The sequence below is a fragment of the Garra rufa genome, chromosome 11, assembly GCF_049309525.1.
Source record: "Garra rufa chromosome 11, GarRuf1.0, whole genome shotgun sequence".
Lineage (NCBI taxonomy): Eukaryota > Metazoa > Chordata > Actinopteri > Cypriniformes > Cyprinidae > Garra > Garra rufa.
In genome coordinates, this window is record NC_133371.1 from 35,015,891 (window position 1) to 35,029,758 (window position 13,868).

The 13,868-nt window shown below is 35.2% G+C and overlaps 1 protein-coding gene across 3 annotated transcripts in view; it reads right to left on the reverse strand.

Moving 5' to 3' along the window:
- Window positions 1–13,868, reverse strand: part of LOC141345615 (solute carrier family 66 member 2) — an 84,914-nt gene that overhangs the window by 8,424 nt on the left and 62,622 nt on the right. For 2 of the 3 annotated variants that reach the window (XM_073850498.1, XM_073850497.1), the window contains exons 6-7: window positions 12,673–12,767; window positions 2,287–2,360 (exon numbers count right to left, since the gene is read on the reverse strand). In XM_073850498.1, coding sequence (XP_073706599.1) covers window positions 2,351–2,360; window positions 12,673–12,767 — 105 coding nt within the window. In that variant the 3' untranslated portion in view covers window positions 2,287–2,350. The remainder of the gene's footprint in view (window positions 1–2,286; window positions 2,361–12,672; window positions 12,768–13,868) is intronic. The other variant, XM_073850499.1, reaches the window with a different exon arrangement.

Here is a 13,868-nt window from a genome sequence, read left to right on the forward strand (position 1 = left end):
TGGTAGTGGAGCACGAAGTAAACTCTGTAAATGGAAAATAACTTGAATCCACCGCTCTGGGTCTCAAAGGGCAGAACTGAAGAGCTTTTTCTCCATTGCTGATATGGTTATAGTGCATTCACCTCCACTCTCAACATAATTACCAATATCAAATGTAAAGCTGGCCCATTTTGACGTCACAGCAGGGAGACTAATGTATAGTGGACAGAAATGAGAGCAACACATATGGTGAGGGAAGAGTAGATTTGCCTACAGATATTGAAAGGTGTAAACAAAGACACATATGGATGGTCAGAAACCACATAATATCCAGCTGTCATCATAAAAACGGAAAATCTTGGAGGTGTGAGAGAAAATGGAGTGAAAATAAGAAACAGAGAGAGATGGGAGGCTTTTAATGAGATCTCTCATTTCAAAAGCTCATTTTCTTCTTTTCTTCCTTCTGGTCTCATATTAATCCCTTCATTGGTATTCACAAAACAAACCAACATAACCAACGAATATGAAGAAACAACCTTTATGAAACAGTTATTCTACATATATTCTTTCATGTAGTATTGTATGATTAAAGCATAACCTTAATTACCTTGATTTTGATTACAATTTATTACACAACCCCAATTTACACCCCCCTTCAGGGGCGGAGTGGGGCACTAAAATCCACCGGGAAAATTCTGGCCGCACCGGCCCTGCTGATTACATTACTCGACCACCGCTGCAGCACCTTCACTGTCATTTTGCATTTTTATAGAAATAAAAATAATTTACTATTACTATAATTAGTTGGAAAATGTAAGCTACAATTCTTAACTGAAATAATCTGACAACAGGGTTATCAGGTCTATTTGACATAACTAGCCCAATTGCCAGTCAAGAACAACCTAAAACAGCGCACTGACCATATCCCAAATATCAAAACTTATATACTTCATTTCCATATCTAAAATACACATTTTACAGTTGTGCACATTGGTCATAAGCACAGATCAAAGGCTTCCTACCAGTAGTCTTCACAAAACCTAACATCCAGCACTGTTTTATCATAGGTAGAACGCAAAATATTTAAATACAGGCATTTTGTTGAAATTTAATTTCTGAAATATTTAAAACCTTTAAATAACTGGGGGAAATCAACCCATGGACCAATTCTGTGGGGAAAAACGCGGACTTGACAACCCTGCATCCAACACGAGCTGCTGGAGTTAATGTCATTGCACACACTGCCTCTGAAACTTTCGTCCGTCATAAAAAAATTCGGATCGTGTTTGATTTTCTGCATTTTCGCATCCATAATAGGCTAAGCATTTTGATAAGAATGGCGAATATGAGAAAGAAAAAAAAAAAACGCATACGAAAATCGGACTCAGTGTACATGACTGATCACAGGTCGAAAGAAATGAGAGATGACAAAAATAGACTGGAGGATTTGCTGAAATCTTGTACTCACTGACAAATATCTATTATAAGATGTGCTGCTTCCTTTACACAGAGTGTGCGTTATCGCAAAATCGAAAGTAAAAGTAAACAGCGGGTGCGCCGATAAGAAAAAAATATGGAGCTCAACTAAATATCGCGCCAATTTTGTGAATGGCTATGTAGTGTGGGGCTCGGGTCGGGTGGGCCAAGCTTCTGTTTGGGTGGCCGTGGAGCCGGGCCTGTAAGGAACTATAGAACTAAGAGCATTCTAGAAAGAGCTTTGTCATTGGATGGAAATCTCAAGCATCGTGCAAGGACATGCAACTGATATAAATATTGGTTGGACATTTAGGGGGGAGTATGTGGGAGTATTTGGCCGCTATTCGAGGAGAATTTAGTAACGTCAATGATTCTAATAAGCTCAGGCCGGTCGCGTTCGCCTCTCGCCCGCTCAATTTGTGATCCGCTGTGTAAATCCTTCGGCCGGCCGACCGGGAAAAGTCCCGGTCGCCCCGATTGCCACTCCGCCCCTGCCCCCCTTTCAGAATCTGTAAAATCCTAATTATTTTACCAGTTGAATTTATAAAATGACCCCGTTCAAAAGTTTACATCCCATTGATTTTTAATACTGAGTTGTTACATGAATGGTCCACAGCTGTGTTTTTTTGTTTAGTGATAGTAGTTCATAAGTCCCTTGTTTGTCCTGAACAGTTAAACTGCCCACTGCTCTTCAGAAAAATCCTTCAGGTCCCAAAAGATTCAACCATTCTACATGATTCTACATGTTCAAAATGCACAGAATACACTTATGAGTATATAGAATATACTTGTTACTTTGGTTGGTTATAAGTGACCACCTGTTGGACTCACTTGTGATCTTCCAATAGTGTCCACAGCACTGTTCAGGAGTAGAATGCAGTGTCCAGACACCTTTTCACATCCCACTGCAAATAAAAACCAAAGAAAGAGGGGAAATCAGAGAAAGGACACTGAAAGGGCACAACTTCAAAGGCTTTATGTTGGTGGTCCCATCAATCTTCCCTTAGGTGTGGGAGAGCCTGAGTGTCACCATAGGTCAGCCTGTGATAAATCACTGGGTTTGTTTAATGCGTTTTCAGTGTTCACGCTGCACTGTGAAGAGGGTCAGGGACAGGTGAGAGGAAGTGGAAAAGAGAGCCACTTACAGAGTAGCCGCCCATCCCATGATCAATTTCAGGAAGTAAGGAGAGTGCTCCTGGTTTTTATGATCATCTCTGCCCATTTGTAAAAAAGCCTGATATTGCTAAAATCCCTCTGCTCTGTCTGTCATTACAAAGTACTAAATAACTATATAACTTCCTGACAGAACAGTTTTTAACAGGGCAATGAAACCCACTACAATACAATACTGTTCACATGTTTGGGGTCAGTAGGAAAAAAAAAACTTTTATTCAGCAATGATCATTAAAAAGACACTAACTTTTGACTCCTCATTACAGAAACAGCCTACATTACAATTCAAATAGATTTTTTCCATTTTAAATTGTAATAATATTCACAACATTACTGTTTTCACCGTATTTTGATCATATAAATGCAGCTTTTGTAAGCATAAAAGACCTTTAAAAAACTCTTACATCGTACATGAGGCTTACAGGAAAAGATGACATCTGTAAAACCCTTTCTCTAAAAATTGTTACTTTTCGTCTGCCGACCTGACCGGTGCTTAAAACTTGCTCGAAACTTGAAACTTTACCCACAATGCTCAGGATCCCTTTCAATGATCTCAGTCTTTCCCAAGCTCAGATTCTCTTACACGGGACATTCATTATTTAAAATAAAAAAAGAGAGGGAGAAAGACAGAGGAAAAAGAAGGAAGAGGGGACAAACCACTAAAGATTTCATACATTTACTGTCTCCAACAGCAGAGGACTAAACCTGAAGAACAATCTGCAAGTCAGGTCCATTGAGTGAACTAGATGTACAGTAAACTGGTCAGGTAAACAAGTCAGTGAATTTTTCATGAGGTGTCCTGTAGATAGGATAGAAAAAGAGCAAATGTAGGTCCTCTGAAAACTGCTTGGATCTGGTCCAATGTCTGTAGGACAAAAGGGGTTAAATTTCCATTTAATCTTGGCAAGATTTTCACCTTCTCCAAAGAACTCTCCCCACCCGTCTGGCTCAATACCTGTAGAAAACTCAATGGCAGTTTCCAGTCAGCACCAGTCAGAATATAAGCTATGTTTGAAAGGCTGTCAATGGAAAATAGGCTTTTTGCCCACATGATATAGTCAAACCCTACCTGGCCTGGTTAACACTTCAGCCGAGAAGAGTATAAAGGGGCTGAATATATATATAAAATGAAGAAATTATGCAAATGAACCAAAGGCTCACATTTTTTCCTGTCTAAATGAAGTGAAAACCCCTGCAATATCCAGCGTTTTGAAACAAACAATTCCCCAAATGCACATTTCCAGCTAGTGATTCCGCAATGCCTGCCAGAGTTGGATTTGTTGGAATTAATTGAAACCTAACTTTGTAGAAACGGTCTTGGTTTCTCATGAGTGCATTTCCTCTCATTACTACATCGAATGAACTTGTTGATAATGAGCAAAGTGCTTCGACTGAGGGCAACTGTAGAGGTTCTGAGCTTTTTACATGCTTCTTTGAATCTATTTCTGCTTAATGATGCATATATTTTATTTTGGAGACCACCAAAACTGGCCTTAAGTCTGAGGTCGCACAAGAGCCCTGGTGAAGCTAAAGTGATGAATTCTATACCATGTAATGTGAATCCATTTCTATTTGAGACAGCAACATGAGAAGCAGTGAATATCAATGCTATGGAGAGAATGAAAGATAAAGCACCTCATAAGATATAAATAGCTAAATATATAGGAACTAGCAGAGCTGTATATAAAAGATTATACACTTGGTAACTTTATATCTTCTTGCTGAAATGCACATTAGCATCGAACCAACTAAGCTACCTGCGTCATGAGCAGGTGTTCATGGTCACCTTCAGCAGTGACAAGGAGGGTCCCATAAAATGTTCTGTAATGGTTTTGACCCTGTTTAATTAGTCTGTGTGGGATTACTGCCCAGGGGATGGGCAATAATAATCGCCAGGGGGGAGGTGGTTGGAGCAGGCCATGAGATAGACCAGGACGCCCTTGACGTCCCTTGCCATGGAATGAGAGTCATGCCTAACAAAAGGGGTCTACCCTAGGGGACACCATGTATAGCGATGTATGGCAAGGACACATTCAGGCTGCTATTCACCAAAGAGATGGATTTGAAATGAGGGGGCATAAGGAACAGGCATGGTAGAGGTGAAAGAGATGAGAGCTGTGATTGATAGAAGGAGATACAGCTCAGCAAGTGTGGATGGAAATAATGATTAGCCTTAGAGCTACGTACTGTATATTTGCATTTCCCAGAGGCTGTAGCTATAGCATGAGCACAGCATCAATGCAGGCAAATGCAAGGGGTTTCAAGGACATTGGATTAATCTTACCATTCACGAGGAGAGGATACGCACAACATCAGAACAATAAATGTGCGGCTGCTCATAAATGTTCATCAAGTAAAAAAGGGTCCAATTCTAAGAAATAGGGAAGTTGAACTAAAATGAACTAAAATTCAAAGAAAGAACTCTAACTGTAACAATAGATATGATAGATAGACAAAGAACGACAGAAGGATAGATAGATAGATAGACATAGAACGACAGAATGATAGATGATAGAGAGACAGAAAGAATGATAGAACGATAGACAGAATGATATATAGAACATAGATAGATAGATAGATAGATAGATAGATAGATAGATAGATAGATAGATAGATAGATAGATAGATAGATAGATAGACATACAATGACAGAATGATAGATGATAGAGAGACAGAAAGAATGATAGAACAATAGATAGAACATACTGTAGATAGATATATATCATACATACATAGAACATACATATAGAACGATACAATGATAAAATGATAAATGATAGAAAGACAGAAAGAATGATAGAATGATAGAACGATAGATAGATAGATAGATAGATAGATAGATAGATAGATAGATAGATAGATAGATAGATAGATAGATAGATAGAATGATAGATGATAGAGAGACAGAAAGAATGATAGAATGATAGAACAATAGATAGAACGATAGATAGAATGATAGATAGATAGATAGATAGATAGATAGATAGATAGATAGATAGAATGATAGACGATAGAGAGACAGAAAGAATGATAGAATGATAGATAGATAGAATGATAAATAGAACGATAGATAGATGATAGACAGACAGACAGATAGAACGGTAGAACAATAAAAAGGATGACTTATAGATTGATACAATGATAGATGATAGACAGACAGAAAAAATGATAGATAGATAGATAGATAGATAGATAGATAGATAGATAGATAGAAAGAATAATACAAATGATAGATGATAAAGAGAAAGAATGATAGAATGATAGATCAAATAGAAGAGCGATAAATAGAACAAATGACAGAGCGATAGATAGAATAATAGATAGATAGTCATTATTCACACGTTTGACTAATTACATCTTAATTTCACAGAGCAGCATAGTAATTCTGCAAAATATCAGGTTTTACATGAACTATCCCTTTAAAAGTGAGGGGAGGGGTGTGGCCATAAGCAAAAGTGATATTCCTCTGTAATAATCTCTCACAGATGCCTTCATATCGTAGTTACGGTCCATTTCCAAAACCTTTGCATGACTTTTTGTAATTCCCCAGTTGGACATTTTCTCCGGTGTGCCTATATAGCACGGATGAGATGACGATGACAGTTATGATCTATATCACTCATAGTAATATATGCCTCATCATTATGCTAAAAACCCAAATCGATAATCCCCGTTATTAAATGGAGGGATGTAAGTGTAAGGTTGTGCGCACCATAAACTTACAGTAGTAATTTAACATGGCTCATAATAACCTGCGAGCAGGAAATAGCTCCACTGCCAAACGGCCCGATTAGTGATTGTTTCATTTGAATCACCAGTAATGAGAAAAAAGTTGTAATTGGTGGGAGAGAAACCGATATTGATTTAAATATGGTGCAGCACAGTGATTCCGGCTGAGATGGAGACTGCCCTCAATCAGATTGAGGGCTAATTGCTCGGGTAAAGGAGCCTGAGGGCATTCAGAGGAAGTCATTGAGGGAAGTCCACGAGTGCAGCCACTCTGCTAATCATTTGGAACAGCAGCAGCAGTGCACAGTATCACAGTCATTCTGTTGACTACCGTTGCTGCTGCAGTATGTCTGCAAGGCTGTGTGAGCTGACAGCCTGACCTTACACAGAAAAGAACAAATGAAGGAAAGAAAAATCCAAAGGGAAGCTAAAGTAATAAATGGCACAGCTAAAGCACTGTAAAAAATGTTGGCAATTTTAGCAGAAAAAGAAAGGGAAAAAGCCTTCAGTTCCATCGTACCATATAGTGCCAAATATATATTTAATACATTTATAATTTCAACAGTTCAGTTTCAACATCATTTAATTTCAAATGTAAAATTACAATACAATATTTAGAAAGGATGCCATTAAAAAGTGGCATCAAAAGGATTAATAATGTTTCAAAATATTAGTTGTAATTATAGTAAAACAATTAGCATGTTTCCACAAAAATATTAGGCAGCAAAAACGGTTTTCAACATTGATAATAATAAGAAACACCGTTTTTACAGTTTTTTAATCACTTCTGTCAAAAACATAATCTTAATGATTTTAAACTTTTGACTAATAGTGTAAAATAAATAATATTTTATAATAAGTAGGCTACATTATTACAATTTTATTGTGACATATGAAACATATGGCTATGTAAATATGCAAAAAATACTATTTAAATTTAAAATGTAAATTTAAATAAAATTATATTTATATAAACACATGCAGAAAGGATGTGTTAAATGTATCAAATGGATTAATAATGTTTAAAAACATTTAGATTTCAAATAAATGCTGTTCTTTTGAACTTTCTATCCATAAAAGAATTCTGAAAATCACATTTCCACAAAAATATTAATTAGCAAAAACTTTTTCAACATTGATAATAAGAAATGTTATTTATTGACCACCATTTTTACTGTTTTTATGACGCCTGTCAAAAACATTATCTTGAATGTAATGAATCCAAACTTTTGACTAGTAGTGTAAAATAAACAATATTTTTGTAATACTTAAAATTTTATTATTATTTATTTTTTTTAAATCTAACTTAATAAAATACATGGAAATATGCAAAAAAGTACAATTTAACTGTAGAAAATGTCAATAAAATAATATTAATATACACATTTTAAATGTTGCTGTTCTTTTGAATTTTTCTATACATAAAATAATTTTGACAAAAATCACTTCCACAAAAATATTAATAAGAAAAACTGTTTTTTTAACATTGATAATAATAAGATTTTTTTTTATTGAGCACCCTATTTTACTATTTTTATCATTATCATTTATCATTATTTCTGTTAATGATGACCAGTAGTGTAAAATAAAATGAACAATATTATAGAATAATTATATTACAGTTTAATTTTAATTTAAAAATAAAAAATATAACTTTTTATAAAAATACATGGCTATGAAAATTTACAATTTAAATGTAAAATATTAATTCCAATAAATTATATTTATATACACACATTCAGAAAGGATGCATTACATTTATCAGGATTAATAATATTTCAACATATCCATATTTCAAATAAATGCTGTTCTTTTGAACTTTTTTATCCATAAAAGAATTCTAAAACAAGGATTACATTTTTCACTAGTAGTGTAAGATAATATTTTATCAATAATTACACTATTAAAATGTAATTTTAAATTAAATATATATCAATCAATATATCTACATCAAAATATTTATGCTGTTTTCTTCAAATGTTTTATCCATAAAAGAATTCTCAAAAAAGACTCAAAAATATATTTCTACAAAAAACTGTTTTCGACATTGATAATAATAATAAATATTTTTTATTGAGCACTGCTTTTATGTTTTTTTGATCACTTCTATCAAAAACATTATTTTAATCAATCTAAACTTTTGACTAGTAGTTTAAAATAAAAATAAAAATATTTTATAATAATTATATTATTACAATTTTATTTTAATTGTAAAATAAAACAATAGCTTAATAAAATACATGGCAATGAAAATATAAAGAAAATAACAACAATTTAACAATTTAATTTCAATAAAATTATACATATATAGCTATACACTTTCAGAAAGGATTAATTAAATGTATCAAAAGTGACGTCAAAGGGATTAATAATGTTTCAAAATATTTATATTTCAAATAAATGCTGTTCTTATGAACTTCCTAGCCATAAAAGAATTCTGAAAAAAGCATCAGTTTTACCCAAAAACATTAAGTAGCAAAAACTGTTTTCAACATATGATAATAAGAAATATCATTTATACATTTTTTTTACATTTACTAAACCATTTTCTTAATGAGTCCAAACTTTTGAATAGTAGTGTAAAATAAATAATATTTTACAATAACTAAAATCTTACAACAATTTTTGAATTTTGAAAAAAATAAAACAATCAAATACGTGGCTTATGAAATGCATTCAAAAATTAAAAATGAAAACAACAACGACAAAATAATAATAATAATAAAAAGAAGCAGATATAAAAATGCCATTCCATAATATCTGAAATGCTGCCACTATATTTGTTACAGTGAATTTCTGGCAACAACAGCTGCCTTTTTTTGCACTTAAATACTGTATAACAGGTACACGTTTTTAAATCCTGTGAACAAAGGTGTGATTCTGTGGTAAAAAATAAAAATAAATAAGCTGAACTGAACAGTGCAAGAGTCAGCCAGGTGTAGCTTAGAGACAAGGAAGATATTTCAACCTCTTCTGCTGCGTGAGACCTTCTCATTACACTAACAGACTGAATAATTTAGCCTGGGTAGACCGAAAGAGGCGTTTATAAGCGTTTAAAACAAATAGGATCACAGCGCCTCTCCATCATACGGTGAAGCAGCCTCCCCACAGTCTGTTCAAGTCATTGTTCAAACACAGGACAGGAAGAGAAGACGACAGGAAAAGTGATGAAGACAGACAACAGATCAGTCAGTACTAATGACGGCCCTTATGCTACATGCTTGAGTGGGAAATATCAAAACAAGAAAGAATGTATTTATGTATGTAGAATGTAATGTATATTTTATAACCTTTAATTAAAAAGCCAAAAAATTAAAATGAATCATCATGGCTGATCATGGTAAGATCTTCAAACTGTGTTTGAATTCCCTGACAACTGATTATCGATTAGCTGACTGTTTGAGGCAACATCCTACCGTGCTACGGCGTGTGTGTCACGTGCATACATGTAATGATATCTGTAATGGTATCTCAAGTGAAGAGCTAAAGTACAGCGTGACCCCTTGACCCCATTAGCTGATGCTGCGCAATTAGGAACAAAATATCCTCTGCCCACATACTTCATAAAGCATCGACAATACATCACTGTACTGCATGCTTTGAGAACCTTCAAAAGCACTGTGTTATTGTACAGTACATACTTTCTGCCATGCTGACCTTACATCCTGTGAAATATGATACGAGCACTATAGTTAGGTAACACACACACCATGTTGAAGGTCTGCTCCCTTGGCAACATTTCATGTGTTTTTGTGTCTATAAAAGATTAATATAAACATCAATCGTGTCACCAATGACACAAATGTCTTTTCTCTCACGTAACTGTATATAAATGGAAAAACCGATAGGAAGGCGTAGGAGAACTCAGGTCAGGTCATATTACGTCAGGTCAACCAACCGCTACACAAGCAATTATCAGGACATCGCAAGAACAGCTTTAAAGCGTAGCAGAGACGTTCCACGTGACATAAGATGGTCCATTGAGACGGTTGAGCAAGAAGCATTTGTCATTAGATATCAGAGAAGTCAACCACACAATTCTCCCTTTAGAGGGTTTTCGCGTCACGATTTTGTCAGTTATCCGGATGAACGGCCATATCAGTGATACTCGGATGTAAACAACAGCATGTTTTGAATACGTTGTTCTGCTAATTAATGCTGTCTAAATCACTGAAAAAATATGTGGAAGCTTCTAGATCATATAGAGAAAGACTTGAAGTGGTAAAGATATGTACAAGCAGTATTAATTAAGATATCAGCCTAATATTTCACCTACCTGACTGGAAATTATAAAAACAAACACGAATGTTGTCAGGATTCTTGCTCAGGAAATCCTGGTTCACTTTGGCCAACCACAAACGCCTTTTGTTCCTCAGACAGTTTTTTGCACTCTTCTCCCTGATTTGTTATAACTTTTGGCAGGCTTGTTTTTTCCGGTCCGGCCGATTAGTACAGACCAAAACACGACAATTATTGACCATTTCAGCAGCAATAATCAGCAAAATATGCAAGTTTTGTTCGGTTAAGTGGCATTGTTTAAATTCAGTGCCACAAATATGGCTGATCGATGACGCTTCGTTAAAACACTCTGTAGGAATCTTCACATAAAATCTCTTGATGAAAACATGCTCAGGACAGATTTCACCCCAATATATATATATATATATATATATATATATATATATATATATATATAGCTGAGGTCAAAAGTTTACACCCCCCTTTCAGAATCTGCAAAATGTTAATTATTTTACCAAAATAAGAGGAATCATACAAAATGCATGTTTTTGTTTATTTAGTACTGACCTGAATAAGATATTTCACATAAAAGATGTTTACATATAGTCCACAAGAGAAAATAATAGCTGAATTTATAAAAATGACCCCGTTCAAAAGTTTACACCCCCTTGATTCTTAATACTGTGTTGTTACCTGAATGATCCACAGCTGTGTTTTTTGTTTAGTAATAGTTGTTTGTGAGTCTCTTGTTTGTCCTGAACAGTTAACCTGCCTGCTGTTCTTCAGAAAAATCCTTCAGGTCCCACAAATTCTTTGGTTTTCAAGGATTTTTGTGGATATGAACCTTTTCCAACAATGACTGTATGATTTTGAGATCCATCTTTTCACACTGAGGACAACTGAGGGACTCATATGCAACTATTACAAAAGGTTCAAACACTCACTGATGCACCAAAAGGAAAAACCAAATGAAGAACTGGGGGCTTTTGAAATTTGAAGATCTGGGTAAATTTAATTTATCTTGTCTTCTGGGAAACATGTAACTAACTTCTGTGGCCTCCGAAGGGCACTACTAAATGAAAAAAAATATATGATATTTAGGCAAGATAAGAAAAATGTACATTCAAAAGTTTCCACCCTGAAGTTTCAAGCGTTTGAACCTTCTGCAATAGTTGCATATGAGTCCCTCAGTTGTCCTCTGTGTGAAAAGATGGATCTCAAAATCATACAGTCGTTGTTGGAAGGGGTTCCAATACACAAACAACTGCTGGAAAACCAAAGAATTTGTGGGACCTGATGGATTTTTCTGAAGAACTGCAGGCAGTTTAATTGCTCAGGACAAACAAGGGACAAACAACTATCATTAAATATCTTATGAATATCTTGTTCAGGTCAGTACTAAATAAACAAGAACATGCATTTTGCATGATTTGCATGAACATTTTGCAGATTCTGCAAAGGGGATGTAAACTTTTGACCTCAACTGTATAAAAAAAAAACATGAAATGTCTGCAAAATACTTTGGTATAAATCTCTCAATAGTCGTGTAAAACAACATCCTTTTTACCTTGTCAAACAGCGATGTTCACAGTGACCTGTTTCAGAGCATGTCTCTTAAATGCTAATGAGGTACTGCTCACATTGCCCCTCTCCGCAGTTTGCGTAGTTGGAGGCGCGTTACTATGAAAAAGTAAAACTAATCCACTCCGTCCTCAGTGGCTTTGATATCAAGGTAAAATGAAGATTCATGTTCACTTTACATCCACATAAACACCTGTATTGCTTACGAGATACTGATGCCTCTAAAGCTGATCAAACACGGAGAAAATGGTGGACAGCGTACAACTGGCTGAGAGCAGAAATATGCTATTACGAGAAAGTCTGTCAGTGGTCATTGGCGGGGGCTTAAGCAATATGACGTCATACTGGACAGAAAATCAAAATGGCTTCATAATCGAGACTGTTTAGGTTTATGAGGATTAAAAAAAAAAAGGAGTGAATGGATTTTTTATCATTGTAGGTAAGGAATTTATATGCGAACTCCTTAATCATAACGATTTTGAGGTTATATCTGACCTGATTGACATATCGTTGACTGTCAGTCCATGCTTTGTGATGCTGAAGCCTTTGAAATGTGAAACATCTGCTTTCATCGTTGTAATGAACTGCGTCTACAGAAGGAGATAAAAACGAGCAAATGTGGTAACTCAATCTGTCATTTCCCCGTCCCTGCATCAGGCTCCTCTACCGCCCACCTGAACGCCCCCATTCCTAAGACTTACCAAGAACAGCCAGGATTCCCGCAGTCATCAATGTGACATCCTGTACCACATCATTAATGTATGGGATTTCGATTAATGAAGGGATACAGGTATCCTGCAGGCTTAGTCTCTCATCTATAATCCAGTCTTCCCCACAACCTTGAATATTTCATACTGAGTCTCTTTCACCGCTGACACCAAATGATCATGCAGCCTTGAAAAGTACAGCACTGTCAAGTTCAGGACTGTGGGTCAGAGTGCAGTACAGGAAAGCTGAACACTTTCTGATCATCTGAATCTGTCTTTATTATCAGTAATGGTCATTCGCTGTCTTCTGTCACACACGCTTAGTACAGAATCAGGAAAGGATGGAATTTGGTTTTTCAATTTTACACCCCACTACACTGGTCACACAAGCAATTTACATGTAATTTCAAATGTGCAATCATGCGTCAGATGTTATTAAATCAAGTATGTCGCAGGAGCTTTGCAAATACGAATAATTGAGAAAATAAAATCATTCAACAAGCAATACAGATATTGTTACATAACATGCTGACAGTGTGAGTTTATTTGGTATTCACACAATAGGATATGAAGACAAAATAAATAAAGTAAGGACAAAAGTACTAGAGTGTTTGGATATTTTATATGAAACATGGATTCTTTCATACAGTAACATCTCAGTCCTTTAATGTTTGTGTGTGTGAATATCCTGTACATAATGCCATAATCACTGAATATCCTAAAAAAGGAATACTTATGTCCACATTGATAATGTCAGGTTAAAGTTTGTTTGTCATGTGACTTTTTAAGGCACCTTTTTGACCTGAATGACACAAATGTTCAGACCATTAAGGCAACATTATACGATCATTATCACACAACATTAGACACATAATAGAGCGTTATCTTGCTCATCAGTGTGATTTCCTCACTGATGATGAGAGAATTATAAAGCTTGGCAAAGCTATTTATTGTAGCAGTCACGCGCAACTAACAAAACACTGA